A 22,854-nucleotide genomic window follows, 5' to 3' on the forward strand; every position below is an offset into this window, starting at 1 on the left:
TAAGACTTCAAGAGAAACCTTTTAACTTTATTTAAATATAACAGTAACCTGTTACATGTTAACATAATGACATTTTTAATGAAAAATTATCTTGCAAAATAAAATAACTTAGCAGGAAGAGTGACATTGTTTTACATTTGAGTGGCATTGTTTTACATTTTTGCAAATCTCCTTAATGTCTGTCTTATTAGAAGAGAGCTGGATTTTTGTATTTGCTTCTGTGTTCAGTTCGTCATGACAGGTTATTTTGATTGAAATAGATGAAGAAAATCTATACTCACATAGGTATGTAGTTGGAAAGGGAGGCGATTTCCATCATCTTTTCAGATAATTGTGTCTATTCCTCTTTAAAACTCAACAAGAGGTAATTTCTTAAAAGGTTAGTTATAATATGGAATCTGAACTCATATCAGTGAACTTTTCAGACTTGGTACACTCAAGAGAGAACGAGAGCGTAAAAGGCAAATAATGTCTTAGTATTAATAAGAAAATAGTTTTGACCTTGTAGACTTTCTGAGAGAATCTTGGGAAGGGCTTCAAAACCTGAGACCCTATACCACACTTTGAGAACTGCTGCTCTCAGAGAATGCCTTATTTGTTTTCAAGTAGATTTTATTTTTGTCACCAGTAGAGGGCAGAGGAGACTACTTTATTAAGGGGCTCTTGGAAAACAGTTAATAGCTTTTGTTTTAAGTCACTTTCTTTGTGTCCCATGTTTGGGTTCCAACATCTTATAAAGTCACAGGAGGTCACCTAGAGATTGTTTAGTGATCTTAATGGTTAGTGGCAACAAGCTATGAAAGCACTCATTTTCTTTTTAGGTATATATTACCCAAACAAACCAGATATTCATGCCAGTGGGTCAGAACACTTGCCCTGAACAGTCCTAGAGAAATACTGGAAAAATCTTACTCTTCTGATTCTCACTATGTTGAAAAAAAAAGTGTTATTGTTCGTTTTTCTTTTCATAGAGATAGTTAATATTCCTTGTAGTAAAGCTTTAAAAAATATTCAAGAAACTAAAAGAAGAAAATTAAAATGACCTTAATCCCACTATCCAGAGATTACATTTTGGGAATTATATATATTTTTTGTTTACAAAAATGATCTCATATACTGCATACTGTTTTATAACCTTAAAATATGTTTTTAGTACAGAAACAATACATAGTCACTGTGGAAAAAATTTTTTAACATAATGAAGCAAAAAAGAAAAATCACCCAAAACCCTACCATCCAGAGATTATCACTGTTAATACTTTGAAGTATAGCTTTTGAGGTCTTTTTCTATGTGTGTACGCATGTACACACATGTATATATTTTAATAAAGTTAGGTTCATTTCTGTTCTTTTATTGTTCAGTTTTCAGAATAATACATTAGTGTCTCAGCAGTCTCCAAAGGTAGCCAATGGAGTGATTTTTTTGTTTTGTTTTATTATGAATAGATTTTTGTATATACATGTTTCAGTTATTGTACTCATTATTTTAAAAAATTGTTTATTTATTTATGGCCACGTTGGTCTTTGTTGCTGCGTGCAGGCTTTCTCCAGTTGCGGCGAGTGGGGGCTACTCTTTGTTGCGGTGCGAGGGCCTCTTATTGCAGTAGCTTCTCTCGTTGTGGAGCACAGGCTGTAGGCGCGCGGGCTCTAGAGCCCAGGCTCGGTAGTTGTGGCACACGGGCTTAGTCGCAGCATGTGGGATCTTCCTGGACCAAGGCTCGAACCCGTGTCCTCTGCATTGGCAGGTGGATTCTCAACCACTGCGCCACCAGGGAAGTCCTGTACTCATTACTCTTGATACTCTCATTGTTCCATTTGTGGCCTGTGGGACCCATTCAGGTTGGCTGTTGGACTCTTTGATGTGACCCTAGTAACCCTAGTAGTCTTTGATTGCTTCTTTGCTTTCAGGCATAAGATATCTCAGACTTGTCTTATACATTTCTTGCTGCATTCTTGAAAACAAATCTCTTTAAGAAAAAGTGATATTTAGAGACCACAAGATAGACACTAGTGACATTTATTGCTACTGAAGTGTCATTGCTTCCAGACTTTTTCAATGATTGGAACTAGGAAATATGTGGATTTTCCGAAGACAAAAAACAAAGCGAGAGTTCGTACTGATATTCCCAATTAAAATGAAATATTATAGAGTTTAAATTTTTCCTAACATTATGAAAAATTTTAAGCTTATAGAAAAGTTGAAGGAATTTTACCTTGAAAATTTGTATACCATGACCTAGATTCTTTAACATGTATTTGTCCACCTAGCCATTCTTCTTTACTATATTTTATATTTTTATCTTTGTATTTTTTTCTCTTATCTGAAAATATTGGTTCCTAATGAAATTAATGTAGTTATTTACTTATTTCATATATATACACACAAATATATAGTTACATATTCATATATAATATATTCACACATGCATATAATATTTTAAAAAACAAATCCTACATTACTATCATCAACACACCTGCTGTTTCTAAGGGATTTTTGTTTGTTTGCTTTTGTCCTCAGGATGTACAAAGTTCTATATTTCAAGTCACTTGCAATAATTCTCTGTGTGGCTGTGCTGCTGACTTGGCTTAGAGTAGGAGTTGGCACACTTTTTCTGTAAAGAAGCAGGCAGTAAATATTTTGGGCTTTGTGATCCATACTGTCTCTGTCACAACTATTTACCTCTGCTGTTGTAGCTCGGAAGCAGCCAAAGATAATATGTAAATAAATAGCATGTCTATGTTCCAATAAAACTTTACTTGTAGAAATAGGTGGTGGGCCTGATTTGACCTGTAGATTGTAGTTTGGCAACCTTGGACATAAAGTATAGATTAGGTTCATTTGTTTTTTATTTTTAGGAATATTTTGAATTTTCTTTTTGATTTAATTTTTTTAACTATGAAAAAAAATGCAGGGCTCCAAAAGGAAAACTCTAAAACTCATCCCTGTCTCCTCCCCACTGATCTCTCCCTCTCTCTATAGACAACTCATTTTAGTTAATTTTTAATTTGTTTTTCCACTGCTTTTTTAAAAAATAAAAACAAATAATATATTTCATGTTCCTTCCCATTGTAACACAAAAGTTATCATACTATATACATTCTTCTACGCCTTACTTTTTATTTATTTATTTATTTACTTACTTACTTACTTACTTACTTATGGCTGTGTTGGGTCTTCGTTTCTGTGCGAGGGCTTTCTCTAGTTGCAGCAAGCGGGGGCCACTCTTCATCGCGGTGCGCAGGCCTCTCATCATCGCGGCCTCTCTTGTTGCGGAGCACAGGCTCCAGACGCGCAGGCTCAGCAATTGTGGCCCACGGGCCCAGCTGCTCCGCAGCATGTGGGATTCTCCCAGACCAGGGCTCGAACCCGTGTTCTCTGCATTGTCAGGCAGACTCTCAACCACTGCGCCACCAGGGAAGCCCCCTACACCTTACTTTTTAAACTCAATATGTCTTAGTGATCACTGCATAGTGGTACACAGAAGTCTTCCTCTTTCCCTTTTACAGCTGCAGGGTATTCCATTATGTGGATATGCTACTGTTTATTCATCGATTCTCTATTAATGGATATTTGGGTTGTTTTAAGCCTTTTGTTAATGTAAGAAATACTTTTACTGGACTCAGTGGGTCCACCGCTTGGGGTGCTTAGCCAGTGAACACACCAAGTACTTTTTTTTAAAAATAAATTTATTTATTTACTTATCTATTATTTTTGGCTGCATTGGGTTTTTGTTGCTGTGCGGGGACTTTTCTCTAGTTGCGGCGAGCGGGGGCTACTCTTTGTTGCGGTGCGAGGGCTTCTCATTGCGGTGGCTTCTCTTGTTGTGGAGCACCGGCTCTAGAGCACAGGCTCAGTAGTTGTGGCGCACGGGCTTAGTTGCTCCGCAGCATGTGGAATCTTCCCGGACCAGGGCTCGAACCCGTGTCCCCTGCATTGGCAGGCGGATTCTTAACCACTGTGCCACCAGCGAAGTCCCAAGTACTTTCTTAAAGCAGAAGACAAGTAAGGAGTCAGGGAGATAGTGTTACCGAGTCCAAGCTCTTACTGCTCACTGCTCTCCCATGACAGGCCAATAAATCGAGAGACAGGTGTTGGGGCAGGGAATAGCGGCTTTTTTCGGAAAACCAGCAGACTGAGAAGATGGTGGACTGGGGTCCGAAAGAACCATCTTACCTGAGTTAGAATTCAGGCTTCTTTTATACTAAAAGGGGAAAGGGTGTGGCTTGTTGTTGCAGACTTCTTGGTGCTGGCCAGACCCACATTCTTGCAGCTGTCCACATAGGTCTAGTCATGATGTTCCTATAAACCTCCAACTGAGAAAAATGTTATTTTCTCTTCTGCAACTTTTTATTTCTATGTGAAAGGAAAAGTGTTATACCTTTAAAGGTCAAGCCTGGGAGGCAGAGCATTGAGAAAAGGCTGTCATGTATATTTCAGGCAATAGGCAACATTCTTTTACAAAGGTGCAGAGCCAGCATAACTAAGTACAGACAACAGAGCACAAAGGTTAGAGCTAAAGGAATAGCTCCAGTATGGAGTCAGGTTTGTTCTTTGTTACAGTAGTTCTCAAAGTACTGTCTCCCCTAACCCCTGGACCAGGGAAGGTTTAAGCCTGGGGGGCATGCATATTCATGAAACGGCAGGCATGATCATCCATAAGCATTATAATGAGGCAGCGGTTACTCCAGGTTGCCCAAAACTGCAGGCAAGCAGGTGCTTGGGTGTTTGCTTGTACTGTAGTATCTTGTTGGATGTGTTGTAACCTTTTTAGGACAGCTGGTATCTGGAACTTTCTGAGATTTAATGATTTAACAGTCAGTTTCTGCAAAACAAAGCACACTTTGATTCAACCCCATCCCTCCCCTACTGCTGCCTAACTAACAATATGGCAATGAGTAGCTTTGTGTATATGTCACTTTGCATTTTTGCCTGTGTATCTATCTTAGGATAGATTCCTAAAAGAGGGATTGCTGGGCCAATGGTTAAATGCTTATGTAATTTTGCTAGATATTGCCAAATTTCTCTTCTTAGGGATGTACCATTTTAGCCCCTTACCAGCCATGTATGAGAGTGTGTGTTTCTGTAAAACACAAAATGTGTTATAAAAACTTTTGGATTTTAGCCACTTGATAGATGGGAAGTGATATTTCAGTATAGTTTTAATTTACTTTTCTCTTAGGAGCAAAGTTGATCATATGTTCATGTTTAAGAGCAATTTGCATTTCTTTTTCTGTAAACTGTTCATATCTTTTGCCCATGTAGTGTTTCATACTCTGTTCACTTTAGAATATATTTAGTGAACATGTCATTAAATAATGTTCAACATAGTTTAATGGCTTCAAATAATCCATTTTTCATTCATTCAGTAACTACTTATTTTGAACAGCAACTGTGTGTCAGACAGGCCTTGTTCCAGGCAAGAGTAGAGCAGTGAACAAAACAGCAACATCCCTGTCCTCAAGGAGTTTTTATTCTAGTTGGTGGAGAGACAATAATAAACAAAATAAATATTACATATACACATAGTACGTTGGATACAGGTAGACCATAATTTACTCAACATGTATTTCTAATTTTACACTATTATAAATAACGCATTGTTGAACACCCTTTTAGTTACCATCAATTGCATTTTGATCCTTTCTTAGAAGATATATTAACCTTAGTTTTGAAGTCTATTGCTGCTTGAATTCATTTATATTTTCAGCATTTTATTATGGTTTTATAACCATAACCCACCTTTTCATATTATGTTTTTAGTAGTCATCCTGGGATTACAATGTACATCCTTAATTTTTCACAATCTGCTTAGAATTAATATTGTACTACTTCACAGAACTCGTAAAAACCTTGCAACTATAAGGGTTCTTTTACAGCTCCCCACCCCTTTTAGGTTTTATGCTGTAGTTTTCATGTTTATTTTATCTATGTAAGTTATAAATCCCATAATACAATTTTATAAATTTTGCTTTAGACAGTTACATATATTTAAAGAAATTAAGAGGAAAAAATTAGTCTTTTATATTTACCCACATATTTACCATTTCTGATGCTTTTCCTTTTTTGCTGAAGATCCAAGTTTCCATCTGGTACTGTTTTCCTTCAGCTTGAAGAACTTTCTTTAACATTTCTTTGTATTCCAGATCTGCTGGCAGTCAGTTATCTTAGTTTTCATTGTTCTGAAAATGTCTTCATTTTACTTTCATTTTTGAAGGTTACTTTTTATTGGATATAGAAGAGTGAGTTGACAGGTTTTTTCCCCCCTGTCAGCACTTTAAAGATGTTTTTCTGCTATCTTTTAGCATTCATTGCTTTCAAGATTTTCTCTTTATCTCTGGTTTTAACAATTGACTATAATATGTGTAGATGTTATTTTCTTTCTACTTATCCTGATTGGGCATCACTGAGCTTACTGAATCTGTAAATTTATGTTTTTTTCACTAAATTTTGGAAATTTTTGGTCATTATTTCTTCAAATCCTTTTGTGCTCCATTTTCTCTCCTCTCCTTTTATTCTAGTTATCTATTTTATTACAAATAGATCATTTGATATTGTTCACAGATCCTAAGGCTCTATTTCTTTAAAATGTTTTTCTCTTTGTTGTTCAGATTGGATAATTTCTAGGGATATATCTTCAAGTTCACTTTTTTTTTTTTTTTTTTTTTTGGTCATCTCAAAGCTGTTAAGTACATCAATTGATTTTTTAAAAAATTTCAGTATTTTATTTTTAAATTCTAGTATTTCCATGTGGGTTTTTAAAAATACTTTCTACTTTTTTGCCGAGAGTCCCTATTTGTTCATTCATAATGAGTACTTCCCATCACATCCTTTTTTTTTTTGGCCGTGCCGTGTGGCATGTGGGATCTTAGTTCCCCAACCAGGGATCAAACCCATGTCTCTTCCAGTGGAAGTGCAGAGTCTTAACCACTGGACCCCTGGGAAGTCCCTCCATCATATCCTTGAACATAGTTATAACAGCTGCTTGAAAGTCTTTGTTCAGTCTGACACCTGGGTCATTTAGGATCAGTCTCCATTGATTGTCTTTCTCTTGAGGTGGGTCATGTTTTCATGTTTCTTTATCTGTCTAGAACTTTTGGATTGTATAATGGACATCGTGTAGGATATTCTGTTGAAACTCTGGATTCTGTTATAGTCCTCCAGAGAGTATTGATTTTTTTTGTTTTGTTTTGTTTTTCTTTTTTGGCTGCACCTCGTGGCTTGTGGGATCTTAGTTCCCCGACCGGGGATTGAACCCGCGCCCTCAGCAGTGAAAGTGTAGAGTCCTAACCACTGGACCACCAGAGAATCCCTGTTTTGTTTTGTTTTGTTTTGTTTTTATAAATTTATTTATTTATTTTTGGCTGTGCTGGGTCTTCGTTTCTGTGTGAGGGCTTTCTCTAATTGTGGCGAGCGGGGGCCACTCTTCATCGCGGTGCGCGGGCCTTTCACTATCGCGGCCTCTCTTGTTGTGGAGCACAGGCTCCAGACGCGCAGGCTCAGTAGTTGTGGCTCACGGGCCCAGTTGCTCCGCAGCATGTGGGATCCTCCCAGACCAGGGCTCGAACCCATGTCCCCTGAATTGGCAGGCAGATTCTCAACCACTGTGCCACCAGGGAAGCCCTGTTTTGTTTTAAAGTAGGCAATTAACTTGACTGATTCGTACTCCAAGCTCTGTCTCTTCTGTGGTGGGCAGCAACTCTTTTCAGTTCTTTTAATCTTAGCTGACCTATTTGAAGTTCTTCCCACACATGCTTAGTTCATAGATTAGCCAGAGATTTGGGCACAGTTTATACAGAATTGGGGGCTCTTCCTCTCTGGTTCTATCCTTTCTGATATTTCTCTTCTTATTTTCCACCTGCTGTAGTTGCCCTGAATTCTGTGCTTTGGTTCTCAAGCCCATAAGACAATGGGTTTCTCTTAGAATTTTAGCTATGCTGAGACCTAACCCCAGACTAAAAGGCAAGAAAAAGCAGGAAACTTACTCAATGCTGTTTTTCCCTTCTGAGTGCCTTCCCTAGTTTTTGCTCACTTTTGTCGCCTTCAGGCACCTTAAGATATTTGCTTTTTACATTTTGTCCAGAGTTGATAGTTGTTATCTGGTGGGAGGGTTGGTCTTATAGGAGTTTTAAGGAGATCTTTATTTATTTTTTTACTTTTTATAAATTTATTTATTTATTTTTGGCTGCATTTGGTCTTCGTTGCTGCATGCGGGCTTTCTCTAGTTGCAGCAAACGGGGGCTACTCTTCATTGCAGTGCACAGGCTTCTCATTGCAGTGGCTTCTCTTGTTGTGGAGCACCGGCTCTAGGTGCACGGGCTTCAGTAGTTGTGGCACGTGGGCTCAGTAGTTGTGGCTCACGGGCTCTAGAGTGCAGGCTCAGTAGTTGTGGCGCACAGGCTTAGTTGCTCCACGGCATGTGGGATCTTCCCGGACCAGGGCTCGAACCCATGTCCCCTGCATTGGCAGGCAGATTCTTAACCACTGTGCCACCAGGGAAGTCCTAAGGAGATCTTTATTAATTACTCTCTTCATTCATTCTTTTACTCGATCAACTAACAAATACTCATTTGGAGCTTACTTTATGTACTATGCAAAGCACAGACCAAACAAGAGAGACATGGTGCTTACCCTCATTAAGTTTAAACTCTGATAGAGAAGAAAGAAAATAAACACCAATAAAATAATTACTGATTGTGATAAGTACTACGGAGAAAAGAAATTGGGTGGTATCACAGAGTTAATAGTGTGGGGCATGGCTTTTAGATTGGTCAAGGAAGGCCACCCCTGAGGAGATAATATTTAGATTGAGACTTCTAGATACCTATGACTCAGCATTTCCACTTAAGGTATATACACATCAGGAGTGTATGTGCACACTTCCACCAAGAGAAATCTATTTTAAATATTAAGAAAATCTGATGTGTGAAAAGTAGACTTTTGGGAGAGGAGGAGTATAAGTAGGGAAACCAGTTAAGAGGCTGCTGCCGTAGTTCAGTTTAAAGATGTTCATGGCTTAGAGAAAGGTTGTAGTGGTGAGGTGGAGAAAATTGAATGAATTTGAGAAACATTTAGTAAGCAGAACAGACAAGACTTGGTGATGGATTGGATAAAAGGGAAAAGGAAAAGGATGGAGTTGTAACCAGTTAGTAACCTGGTTAGATTGTAGTAGGGAGTGAAAGGTACTCGTGAGAATCAACAATTTGTTGAATTTGAAATGCCTAAAAACATCCAAGTGGAGATTTCATTCAGCAGTTGGAAATATGTCCCTGGAACTTAGAGGGTAGACATGAGCCAGACATGTAAATTTGGGAGCTGTTAGCTTATAGATCATTTTTGAAGACCTGGGCCTGAATAAGATTGTCGAGGAAGAGAGTGCAGAGTTCAGGACCAGCCTTGGAGCATTTTGATATCTGGTAGAGGAAAAGAAGCCAGCAGAGGAGACATTGCAAGATGGCCATGGAGGTAGGAGGAAAACCAGGAAAGGGTGCTTGCTGTCCCAGAAACCGAGAGAGGAGTGTTTCAAGGAGTGAGTCAGCAAGGATGTCAACTGCTGAGAGTGTGTATGAGCTCCTTCACCGGGAGAGGGCAGTAAAGACCATTTTAAGAAAGTTCAGGAAAAATTGAGAATATATATTTTGGGGGGAATGTGATTAAATTAATCTGTCTGCACCCTTTGCCTATATTCTGTGATCTGCCTCACTAGAATTTAAGTTCCATGAGGGAAAGGACTTCGTTTTGTCCTTTATCCCTGGGATCTAGAACAGTTTGACTGAATGAACCTTCTGTGGTAAAATGTTTAGCTTTTTAGATTTCTGTTCTGGCTACAATTTAAGTCCAGTAAGTTGATTAAGACCTGGCCTCTGCCCTCAGAAACAAACTAGAAGAGGTATAATGTGTTAGGTACACTATCCTAACTACATCCAAAGTGCTATGGGAAGGCAGGGAATGTGGTCTTGAATTCTGCCTAGGCTGGGGTGGCACAACTGGGGACACCTTTCTAGAAATAATGACATCTGAGCCAGGCCTCAGAGGATGAACTGGAGTGGGCAAGGCATTCCACATGGAGGGAAGTACAATTTGTTTTCCATGTATGTAATTTCCTTTATCTTTCTTCAAAAGGATCAGGCTCAAGTTCACTACAGATCACAAAACATGATGTCCTGTTGACTACTTTAAAATCTAACCTGTCTGCTTTGGAGGACAAGTTTCTGAAGGATCCTCACTGGAAGAAATTGAAACTCCTAAGGGATGAAATTGCTAATGAGGTAGAATGGCGACAAGACTGTATGGATGTCACCTGGCGTTTTACTTCCCAAACCTTACTGTTGCTGTTGTGCTTGAAGGAAACCATGATCCGCCTTGCAGTTGAGTTCAATCCAGGTAAACCCAACCCGAGGACTCCAGAAGCTGCTCCTGCCCTGAGCCCGGATACACTTAGTATCTCACAGCAAAAGACTGTCCAGTCAGTTTTGCAGTTTGTAGTTACCTTGGGTGTCTGCCCCTATCTTATGCCTGGTGTTGGAGTCCCTGTGAGATACAGGACTGAGTTTGGTGCCGTTGTTCAGGACGTGGTGTGTCTCGGTGCTGCCCCCAGTGCACCCCGGAGACTGTACACCAGCTGCAAGGTCCTCCTAAATGTTGCTCAGCACGCATCTCTGGGGAGCTTGATTTTCTGCCGCCATTTTGGGGATATCGCAGCAGGTCTGTGCCAGCTGGGATTCTGCCCAACCAAGAGAAAACCGCTAAATCCCGAGGAAGAGGTAAACATACGTTGAGAGAGTGTGTGAGAGTCTGTGTGAATATGTGTGTATACTTGTGTGTAGTTGCTATAAAAGACAGTCTTAGTTCTTTGGAAAAGTGCTGATGGAAAGATCTAGAATTTTTATTAAATGTCCAAGTAGCTCTGGTGGATAGATGAATCTTTATAGGGGGTTGGAGCTTTCATTTATTAAATACTAGTCCTTTCACACCTGGGGAGTCCATTTCACCTGTCCCTTCTAGCCATTTTTTGAAACAGCTGTTGCAGGCTATTTCTTTGAGCCTCTGTTTCCTCTTTTGTAAAATGTGTTTAATAATTGCAAGGTGGCTGTGAGGATTAAGGATAATGTGTGTAAAGTACCTAGCCCAATCCCCAGTAGTGCTCATCAAAAAGTTATTACCATTAATATTAACATTAAACTATTCACACCTCCTTCATTAAGTTCTTGGGAGGATTAAGGGAGATAAAGTATGCAAAGCACTGGGTACACTGCACAATCCAATCAGTGTTCATTGTTATTATTAGATGACAAGGGTATGTGCCTGTGTTTTGCTGACAGTCAGTAAGGATTTGAGTGTCTGGACTATAAAGGTGCTGTGGAGGTTACAGAAGCATTAGACGTGGTCCTTTTCTCAAACAGCTCACCCAGTAATTGGGGAGACAAGGCTCACAAGTATAACGTAGCAGTGACCACTACTCCCCCACGAGAGGACCACCAGCATCAGCACAGGAGCCTAACCAGGAGAAGCTGCTAAGATATAAATGTATCCAGGGTCACACGTGGGGTAATTCCTTTGCTGCTGCAGCCATATTTCATAATGCCCACTCACCTCATTTCTCTGTCACCTTTCTGTGTCACCCTCCAACTTGTTCCTTTTCTGTTTGTTCTCCTCTTCTATTCCCTCTTCTGCCTATGCTCACAAAACAAAACAAAACAGAAAACATTTAAAAGCCATTGTCACCCGAGTAGTGACACGAAATTATGAGCTCCCCCAGTGCACTTACATTTTGTGGAGCAGAGCTCTGTGCTCTTTACAGCAGGGTGTGAATCTTGACAGCTCTATCAGTGCCTGCTGCTTGCACTTCCTTGAGATGGGGGTTCTGGAATTACTATTGCTAGCGCTAAGCAGTGCCCAGGGGTCTCAGACAGAGGAGAGAAAAGAAAAGAGAAACACAAAGAAAGGACCAAGTGAGGGGGTGGGAGGAGAAGGGGAGACACGGCGGGTGTACACTACGAAGCTGGACAAGGCCCAGCAATAGCTGCTGCTCTAAGCAGCACCTGTACTGCAGTTTGCTAAATTGTAAGGGGCAGGGCTCTCTGAGGGCTTGACTGTGAGGTTACCAAAGGGGGACAGTCTCTTGAGGCTCAGAGACGGGGCCCAATTAAATATCACCCTTCTTTGCTGCCCAAGTTCTGAATCAATTAAAAGGCAGTTAACAGTATGAGATGACAAGTCAAAATGTCCCCTTTATTACTCATAAAGGCAGAGTTGGAAGGTATATAGAGGGAGACAAATGGGTCTCCTAACAGTGCATTCCAGAATTAGACACACTTCTCACCCAGTTTTAAAGAGTGCCAGAAAACTGCAGCGCCTTCTGCCCCTTGGCAGGGGACATGCCCCTGAAAAAGTCTACGGCAGGGAAGAGCAGAACAGAACGTGTGCTCGCTCCCAAGAGATAGAAGAGGAGCGAGCTCATCTGTGCGTGCCAGGACTCACCAATCAGATAAATCAGTGCGATCTCCTGCCCGGAAGTGGGTGAGGGGATGGAGAGAGGGCCAGGAGTGGTTCAGTATTATAGCTTCCTCCAGGTAGAAGGAAATCAAGAGGCAAAAGAAGCTTGCCTCCCTCTCCCCTTACAAGCATCTTTGTTCAGTATTGCAAAGCATTGCCTTCTATTGCCTGCCTAGTTTGTATTCCACAAAAGCCAAATACGTGTTTCTTTTAGGTGTTAACCGAAGACGAAAGAGCCCTATCTAGGAAGGCTCTGAGAGACATCTTGGATCAAGTGTATCAACCATTAGCAGTCCGAGAATTACTTATCCTCCAGGGAGGACCACCCCAGGTATGCATGCCTGGGGACTCTTGTGTGTGAATCTTTAATGATAATGTGTGGTGTACTGTCTTCTTCTCCTGGGAAATTAGTCTAGTTGAGTCTTATTTCATCTTTTACATTGTTAAATGGTATTTGTAGAGCTAAATTACACTGACCTTTGGGATAATTTAAAAGGATTTTTCTTTTAGTGGAATGATGGACACTGTTCCCAGGAATATTGTGATCATTTTTTAAGGCTTATGACAAAAATATATTTTATTCATTCTCAAACTGGATCTTTTTTTTTTTTTAAACTAAAATTTGGCTGTTTGACAAAACATTCTTCTGGCAGAAGTGTTCGGACATCTTATTCTTTGAATGGAGTATTTGAAGTCAAGAAATTAAAATTAGAGCAATTAATGGACTATTCTTAGATCCTTTTTTGAAAAACGTAATAGTATATATTCTGCTAGGCATAAGATAGTTTCTTTTTTCCTTAAAAATAATTATTTGTCCAAAATGATTTAATTTGATGATGTAGCTGGATTTATCTATTTTCTTTCAGTACCTAAATTTTAGTTATGAGTTTAGGTGAGTAAAGCATGAAGGGCCAAAGGAATTGGCTGTAGGACCAGCTGAAGCTGGCTACAAAGATATCTCCTAGTTGAAGTCATTTTCATCTCGTCCTTAGAATGTTACAGTAGCCTCACATTGGGCTCCTCTGGCTCATACTCTGCTTCTCTGAATGAGTCCACAGTTTGCCAGATTAAACCAAATACATTATAAGAGCATGACGAGAAACAGAGGCTCTGGAGTTAGGCACACTGGAATTCAACCCCAGCGTGCAGTTGTTTGAATTAGTAAGCCTTTCCATCCCTCAGTTTCCTTACCCATAGAATGGGGATGGGGATGACAACAGACCCTTCCTTATAAGTTCCTTTTGAGATTGTGGGGGAGGTGCTCACCACAGTGCATGGCACATCATAACCCCTTCAATAAATGGTAATTATTGATCTTCCTTAAATAAAAGAGAGAGAACAGGCTAGTTGGGATTAAATGTTTTTCTTTCACTAAGTTTTATGCTCACATAGTTAGACACAGTGAGTGACCACACCATAGTTTGCGTTCTAGCCCAAAATAAGGGACACCAAGTCTGTTTTGTTCATGGTGGCTCCACAGAGCTCTCAAAAAGGAGTTCTTGAAGAAATCTAACTCTTCTTGAAACTGCTATGTCAAAAGGAATCAGAGCAGCTGAGACCATGGAGGCAAGGACTAGTGTCCTCTCAGCGTTGTGAATGTCCTCTTGGTGAGTCATGCTCGTAGGAGTCTTCTTTGGAAGCTAGATTTGATTGGAAGGACTGCATTCAGATCGGTTACATTAACCTTGTGTCCCCCAAATCTGTATTTTATTCACAGACATGTTTGTCTATTTCTGGGTTTGAAATTTCACTTGATACTTCACTTGAAGAAGTTTCACTATATTTTTACTTTCTTAAAAGTGATGCTGAAATAGGTTTTGTAAAGGAGTCTTTTTTTCTTTTTAAGGGAAAAATTTTGCTCTTTTGAAGTCTGTATAGCATACTGTTAATCATCAGTATGACTCAGTATATTTGTATATTTTTAATTTCTGCATATCTGTTACACTGACATTCAGTTCATACCTTTCCCTTCCTTTTTTAGTCCTGCACAGACGGGAAGACACAAGTTATGTGTCGGGCCCCAGCTTGGCTCCGGCGTCTATGTGGGCAGCTCCTCTCTGAAAGGTTGATGAGACCCAGTGGTGTTCAGGCAGTAGTCCGGGGCATTTTGGAAGGAGCTGGTGGTAAGAAATAGATGTTTGTTACTGTGGTATCCACTTTCCTTTGAGTCACAGTGAAATATTGGTCTTTAGCATTTGACTGTAAAACCTGATGGAGACTAGACTTTGTGGAGAATGAGGAGGTTAAACCTTAATGAGCTCCTTTTCCAAAGAAACTCATTTTCTTGCCATTTTTCCAAAAATAGTTGTGATACACTGCTCATGTTGTTGACTAATATTGTCAACTGTTTCAAATAACTTACACAATCAGAGGAAAACATTGCACAAAAAGTTTAAGTAAAACCCTATAGAAAACGTGAAATTCTCTGTGGAAAAGAGTCAGGGTGCTAAGAGTACTTCACCTCAGGACTTAAAATACGAAACAGTTCTCCTGAAGCTGGAGATACCCAAGAGATGCAAACTTTGGGATGAAATTTTAGATTCATTTCCACAATTATATTCCCTTAGTCCTCATTAATAGAAAGAAGGTTCATTATCATGTTAAGTATGGTAGTAGTTTTTAATTTATATTTTTTGATTTTTAAACAAAATTATACATGCACATAGTTTAAAGAGTCGATAGGTCTATAAGGCTTTTAGAGAAAAATAGCAGTTCTTGGCAGCATTTCACTCCATTTCCCATCCTCGGAAGCAACCACTTTGATCATTTTTAGCAGGTTTCTTCTGGTATTTACCTCTCTTTTTCTAACTATAATGCGGTTACAGCACCTTCTTAATTTTTCAGTTTTAGGCATCATCTATCAACTCACCGTGAGTGAAAAAGGATTTTGTTCTCTTTCACAACCCTACCATCATTCACCCAAGCATACTTCCCATCCCCTTAATATAGTCATATCTTAGTTTTGGTTAGATCAGTATTCAGTGTTTATACTCTTCTGTGTGATTACTATATACAGCTGAGCTACTGTAGTATACTTTTCCTTTTTTACACACTTTTGTACTTCCTGGAGTTAATAGCTATCTGTTTTGTTTGTCTGCTTAGTTTTGTATGTACTTATCACTAATCTGTTTTCAGACTCTGTCCCAGTTGTTTAAATCTCCTTTTAATACATTCAAATACATTAGTTGTTCTATCCGTTTTAGCTTCTTGAAGACACCTCTGTCTCTGAGTCTTCTGTTGTTTGGACTAATTACCTCCACAGAGCTGTCATCCTAGGATCTCCCTTCACCTTTTTCCTGGTGATCCCCTTGGCTTTCTCTTGTATTTGGTCCCTTGTCTCCTGTATCCCCTGCACGTTAATTTCCTATTGCTGCTGTAACAAATTACCAAAAACTTAGTGGCCTTTTGATGGAAATAACATTTAAACTGAGTCCTAAATGCTGAGTAGGAGTATGTTCATTGAAGAGTGAGGGAAGACTGTGTAGTTAGAGAGGACCCATATATGAAGGAACTGACATAGGAAAGAACAGTGTTTTTGAGGAAATTTCGGTATGGGTAGAGCAGGGAGGGTAGAGAGTGCAGGGAAAGTGGTATGAGATGAGGGAGGGGTGTGAAATGAGGGTGGAGGGGCGGGCAGGAGCCACATCATGGAGGCATTTAGGCCTAGTTCAGGGTTTTGAACTTTATTCTGAGGGCAGTGAGATACCACTGGAGGCTTTTAAGGAGAGAGACAGGATCAAATCTACATTTTAGAAATATATTTCTGGATGTATTGTGAAGAATGGGTTGAGTAAGAGCAGAAGCGGGGAAATCAGTTAAGAAGAAGCAGTCATCTGAGAGATCACAGTGGCTTGGATCAATGCAGTGGCAGTGGAAATGCAGAGAAATGAATGAATATAAGATGTATTTAAGGGGAAGAGTTGCCAGCACTTAATGAAGGGCTGGATATGTGGGGAGGGAGGAGGAGAGAGAGAATCGATCTTGACTTTCCATTTCTGGGGTGGTCAATGTACCTTGGTCCTGTCAGACAAAATTGAGGTCGGTGTGGTTGGCAGACATTGGTAGATTTGGTCGGCAGTGGCTGTAATGTTGCCTCCCCAGTTCTGCCTGCAGTGGCTTCTAGGACCAATGAAATGGAAAATTAACAGTTACCTGTGAGAAGTTGTCACATGCAGATAGGTCCTTGCATCTTTTTTCCAGAGAAAGCTTAGACTTCACCCAAGGGCATGCAAATTGGGGAGCTGCTATAAGAAACTTAGGACCCTAATTTTGCTACTTATGCATATATGAATATATATATGGTTTATTCTCAATGATTTGAGGCAGTTTATGTTTACTCGCATATTTGCCATTTCTGGTGTTCTTCGTTTCTTTGTGTAGATCCAAATTTTAATTCAAATTTCCTTCTGCCTGAAGAACTCTAACCTTTCTTATAGTGCAGATCTACTGGCAATGAATTCCCTTAGCTCTTGTTTGTTTGAAAAAGTCTATTTCACCATCTTTTTTGAAAATATTTTTGCTGGATACAGAATTCTAGGTTGATTGCTTTTTCTTTTAGTGCTTTAAAGATGTTACTCCATTGTCTTCTGGCTTGCATGATTTCTGATGCAAAGTCTACTGCCATTTTTGTCTTTGTTCCTCTGTATCTGATACACCTTTTTTTTCTAGCTGCTTTTAAGATTTTTCTGTTTATCACTGGTTTTTAGAAATTTGATTATGATATGCCTTGATGTGGGTGGTTTTCTTCATGTTTTTTCTGCTTAAGTTTTCTTAAGCTTCTTGGAACTGGGGGTTTATAATTTTCATCATATTTGGAAATTTCTCAGATATTATCTTCAAATATTTTTTTTCTGTCTTCCCTTTTCTCTTTCTGTAATTTGAATTATACCTAATATTATACTTAATATTGTCCTACAAGATACTGTTCTCTGTTGATTTTTTTCAGTCTTTTTCTCTCTGTGTTTCATTTTGGATAATTTCTATTGCTACATGTTCAAGTTTATTAATCTTTTATCCTGCAGTATCTAATCTGCTGTTAATTCCATCTGGCATATTTTTCATTTCAGACTTTTTTTTTTTTTTGGCTGCACTGCACAGCTTGTGGGATCTTAGTTCCCTGAACAGGGATTGAACCTCGGTCCTTGGCAGTGAGAGTGCAGAGTCCTAACCACTGGACTGCCAGGGAATTTTCCTCATTTATTATTTTTTTTCATTACTAGAGGTTCACTTTGGGTCTTTTTAATATCTTCCATTTCTTTCCTCATTATGATCATTCTTTTCTTTACCTTTTTGAAAATAGAGAATAAGTTTATAATAGCTGTTTAATGTCCTTGTCTCCTAATTGTCATCTCTGTTTTTATGTGTCTGTTTTTACTGATTTTTCCTTCTTGTTATGTTCCTTTTTGCTTCTTTGCATACCTAGTAGGTTTTTTAGATTGAGAAGTTATTCACATACCATAAAATTTACTCTTTTAAAGAGTACAGTTTAATGGTTTTTAGTATATTCACAGAGTTGTGTAACCATCACCAATATCTAATTCCAAAACATTTTCATCATTCCCCCCAAAAAACCTCTTACCCATTAGCAATCACTCCCCATTCTCCCCTCCTCCAGCCCTTTGTAAGCACTAATCTACTTTCCGTCTTGATGGATTTGCCTATTCTAGATATTTCATCCGAATGGAATCATGCAATATGTGGTCTTTGGTGTCTGGTTTGAGTCACTTAGCATAATGTTATACCATGAATCAGTCCTTTGTTCCTTTTTATGACTGAAAATATTTCACTGAATGGATATGCCTGGTAATTTTTTTTTTAATTTATTTATTTTATTTTTGGCTGTGTTGGGTCTTAGTTGCTGTGCATGGGCTTTCTCTAGTTGCAGCGAGTGGGGGCTACTCTTCATTGAGGTGCATGGGCTTCTCACTGCGGTGGCTTCTCTTGTTGTGGGGCATGGGCTCTAGGCACGTGGGCTTCAGTAGTTATGGCATGTGGGCTCAGTAGTTGTGGCTCGTGGGCTCTAGAGCTCAGGATCAGTAGTTGTGGTGCACGGGCTTAGTTGCTCTGCAGCATGTGGGATCTTCCCAGACCAGGGATTGAACCCGTGTCCCCTGCATTGGCAGGCGGATTCTTAACCACTGCGCCACCAGGGAATTCCCTTGCCTGGTAATTTTTTAATGTATATTGGATGTTTTAATTTTACATTGTCGGGTGCTAGATTTTGTTGTATTCCTTTGTTGGGCTTTGTTCTGGGATGCAGTTAATTTTCTTGGGATCAGTTTGACCCCTTCAATCCTGGCTTTTAAGCCTTGTTACTGTGGGTCTAGAGCAGCCTTTAACCCAAGGTAATTTGGCACCACTACTAAGGTAATACCTTTCTGATTTCTGTGTATTAGGAGGCTTTTCCATGCTCACTAGTGGGAACATTAACTATTCCAAGCCCTGTGTGAACTGTGGGGATTTTTCCCCCTACTCCTTTCTGTGGTTCTTGCCTTGGGTTTTTTTTCTCACACACATACACAGATCATACTCCATGAAAGACTTGAGAGAGGATTCCTCTGCAGATCTCTGGAGCTCCCTCTTTGTGTAGCTGTCACTTCTCTGGTGTTTTGCCCTGAGAATTCTAACTGTGTTGGTCTCCCTGAACTCTGAACTGTGTTTCTTTAATTCAACAAGGTGGCAGGCTTCGTTTGGGCTCTCCTTAGCTGTGGTGTAGCCTCAAAACTCTCTCTAGGTAATAGGCTAGGGTATTCATGGGACTCACCTTGTTTGCTTCCATTCTCTTAGGGTTCAGTGTCTTGGGCTGCTTGTTGTCCAGTGTCTGAAAACCATTGTTTATGTATTTTGTCCCATTTTCTAATCATCTAAGATGGTAAGGTAAATCTGGGACCTGTTACTCCATAGTTTTGGTTGAAGACAGTTTGAGGGCTTCCCTGGTGGTGCAGTGGTTAAGAATCCACCTGCCAATGCAGGGGTCATGGGTTCGAGCCCTGGTCCAGGAAGATCCCACACGCCGCAGAGCAGCTAAGCCTGTGCGTCACAACTACTGAGCCTGCGCTCTAGAGCCTGCGAGCAAGCCACAACTACTGAGCCCACGTGCCACAACTACTGAAACCCGCATGCCTAGAGCCCGTGCTCTGCAACAAGAGAAGCCACCACAGTGAGGAGCCCGCACACCACAACGAAGAGTAGCCTCCACCCGCCGCAACTAGAGAAAGCCCGTGCACAGCAACGAAGACCCAACACAGCCAAAAAAAAAAAAAAGTTTGAAATACATGATATATATAAAGAGAGAGAATAATAATAATATTAATCATTTAAAAGGTAATAAATACTAAGAAGAAGCTAGTGTTCAAGTCGTATGAATAATATCATTACAGTGGTTAAGTGCTACTTTTTTCTCTGAACCTCCCAGAAACCAACATCAAAAGGAAAGTACGGAGGGATAGATTATCTTACAGAGGAAATTAACAACTTTCAGTAGGGAAAAAATAGTTTTTACTCTAAATTTTAAGGACCTTCTGTGGTGAACTGCGATGAGTTTTTGACACCTCTATCCATTGCTGACAGCCGGGGCAGCTGGTGGGAGTGATGCTGAGGCCACAGCTGCTGATTGGAAGAAGTGTGACCTGATTGCAAAGATTTTGGCCTCTTGTCCCCAGCAGTCTCTTTCACCAGAGGATTATTATAGAGATATCTGCCCCCAGGTAAATCATTTTGTTTCTTTTGACTGTTTGAGGATTATCTACTTATTTATAAAAAGAGGGCTTTTAATGTTCATCTAATATTGAGTTAAAAACAATATAATGTTTAAGTTTATTATTCATTGAGGGGCCTTCTTAATAACTGATTAAAAACCTGTGGGAGAGACTGACCTGTTAGGTTTAAGAACCCCTCACCATTAATAACTGACTAGCTTGCTCTCAGAGCTGGAATATGAAACTGCAGTTTCATCATATTCATTATCTTTTCTGTGTTTTTTATTAGTTTTAAAAAAAATAGGTATTAAATAAGATAAATTAACATGGTACACAATTTTAAAAGCACAAAAGAGTAAATGGAAAAGTAAGTCTCCGTCCCATCTCTGTACCAATTTCTTATTTATTTTGCAGAGGTAGTCTGTGTATCGTGTGTATACAACTATATGTGTGTATATGTGTGTATATCTTCTAATTTTTATCCAGATGATAACATGCTCCACGCACTGTTTTTCAGTTTTGCTTTTTTCACATAATAGTGTACCTTGGAGATCATTTCATCATCTTTTTCTTGGGTACATAGGTATTTCATCATATTATGTACCATAATTTATTTAACTAGCTTCCTATTTTTTTTTAAATAAATTAATTAATTTATTTGCTTTTGGCTGCATTGGGTCTTTGTTGCTGTGCACGGGCTTTCTCTAGTTGCAGCAAGCAGGGGCTACTCTTTGTTGCAGTGTGTGGGCTTGTCATTTTGGTGGCTTCTCTTGTTGTGGAGCATGGGCTCTAGGCACATGGGCTTCAGTAGTTGTGGCACGTGAGCTCAGTAATTGTGGCTCGCGGGCTCTAGAGCACAGTCTCAGTAGTTGTGGCACACGGGCTTAGTTGCTCCACGGCATGTGGGATCTTCCTGGACCAGGGCTCGAACCCGTGACCCCTGCATTGGCAGGTGGATTCTTAACCTCTGTGCCACCAGGGAAGCCCTACCTAGCTTCCTATTAATGGACATTTAAGTTGCTTCCATTCTTCTGCTGTTACAAACCATGTTCCAGTTAATATCTACAAATCTTGCCTATGTGCAAGTATTATCACAGGGAAAATTCTTAGAATTGACATTACTGGCTTAAAGGGTATGTGTATTTAAATTTTTGATTGATATTATTTATGTATCTGTTCTCCCACACTTTTGCCTATGCAATGTGTTACAAAACTTTTCTTTGTTAATCTAATAGGTGAAAGTGTGGAAGGAGTGTTCTTAGTCAGCACTCCCCATGCATTTAAATGTAAGATATGCCTTTTGGAGTACAGTGTGAAGAAAGTCATTCAGTTGTTATGCTGGTCTTCAGGATTCTCATGGGTAGGCAGGCATGGGAACAAATATCACAATGCAAAATCTTATATTGGAAAATATTAAGTATAAATTATCTTACAGGATAAAGTTATCATTTGCAGTGATGAGTAAATATTTTCCAAAACTAGTAGCTATAGTTTGGGCACTTAAGGAAATGATAAAATCAAGTCATAGGTTTTAATCTTACTGAGTCTCTCTTTGGCAGTGTCAGAGGTCACATACAGTTTTTGAACAGAAGATTCTCCTGTCTACAAAAAGTAAAAGAGTCAGTTTTAAGCCAGGAACAGAATGTGCTTTTCAGTTGGGTGCTTAAACTCAAGCACAAGAGATCAATGTTTATTTTTGAGAATAAAGTAGACTTTTGTTCAGACCTGACAGGCTCTTTACATTCTGAATATATTTATACGCCTTGACCCCATAATTGCTATTTATCATAGCAAAATTTTGGGGAAAAACTGAATATCTGGAAATAATGTTTTTGAGGAATTTATAACAATATGAGAAGGTTTCAGCAATACACAAAACTGAATATTAAGTATGGTCTTAATTGAAAAGAAAAAAGAATTATACAGGAAACATATTGGAAAAAAATGCACCCAAAATGTTTATAGTAATTTGGGAAGACTTAATTTTCTTCTTAAAAATTTATTCTCCAAATTTCCTACAGTGAGCATGTGTTTTATAAATCTGATAAAATTGTTTAATAAAAACATAGCTCCTTCAGTTCTCATACCCTTTGACACTGGGTTGTTAAATTTAAAAAAAAAACTTCTGTTGGATCAGTGTTACTGCAGTAAATTTATTTTTTAGCATAAAGAAATTAATGTGTTATCTTCTTAGTTAATGTAATGCTTCTTGCAAAGAGCCTGGTATTTACTTCATGTAATTTTTCTTTTAGGTTTTGGATTTATTTCACTTTCAAGATAAATTGACAGGACTACAATTTCAGAGAGTTGCCACCACTACCTTTATAGCTATGTCAAGAGAACGGCCACAACTGGCAGCAAAGTACTTACTTCAGCCAGTGTTAGCTCCTCTTCATCGATGTTCAAATACAGCAGGTAAAGCAGGAAGTCTGGTGGTTTGCTGTCCCTCTAAAGGACCTTCTTCCGTGTTTTGGATTTAAATAACTTAAGTCTGTGGTAGTTCAGTGTCTTTAATTTTACTTTTTGTCCCCCAATTTTTTATTTTGAAAAATCCACTTCATAAAAGTTCTAAGAAGAATGCAGTGTCCTACCCCTATATACTTCACATAGTTAACATTTTCACGTGTTCGCTTTCTCTTTCTCTCTTCCTACACACATACGTAT

General features: G+C 39.3%; 1 protein-coding gene across 4 annotated transcripts in view; it reads left to right on the forward strand.

Annotated features, from left to right (window-relative positions):
* Positions 1-22,854, forward strand: part of TANGO6 (transport and golgi organization 6 homolog) — a 180,804-nt gene that overhangs the window by 6,367 nt on the left and 151,583 nt on the right. For all 4 annotated transcript variants that reach the window (XM_082436042.1, XM_082436040.1, XM_082436041.1 and 1 more), the window contains exons 2-6: positions 10,121-10,761; positions 12,708-12,824; positions 14,475-14,616; positions 20,063-20,199; positions 22,443-22,605. In XM_082436042.1, the coding sequence (XP_082292168.1) occupies positions 10,121-10,761; positions 12,708-12,824; positions 14,475-14,616; positions 20,063-20,199; positions 22,443-22,605 (1,200 nt within the window). The remainder of the gene's footprint in view (positions 1-10,120; positions 10,762-12,707; positions 12,825-14,474; positions 14,617-20,062; positions 20,200-22,442; positions 22,606-22,854) is intronic.

The sequence above is a fragment of the Balaenoptera physalus genome (genome assembly GCF_965194825.1).
Source record: "Balaenoptera physalus genome assembly, chromosome: 19".
NCBI lineage: Eukaryota > Metazoa > Chordata > Mammalia > Artiodactyla > Balaenopteridae > Balaenoptera > Balaenoptera physalus.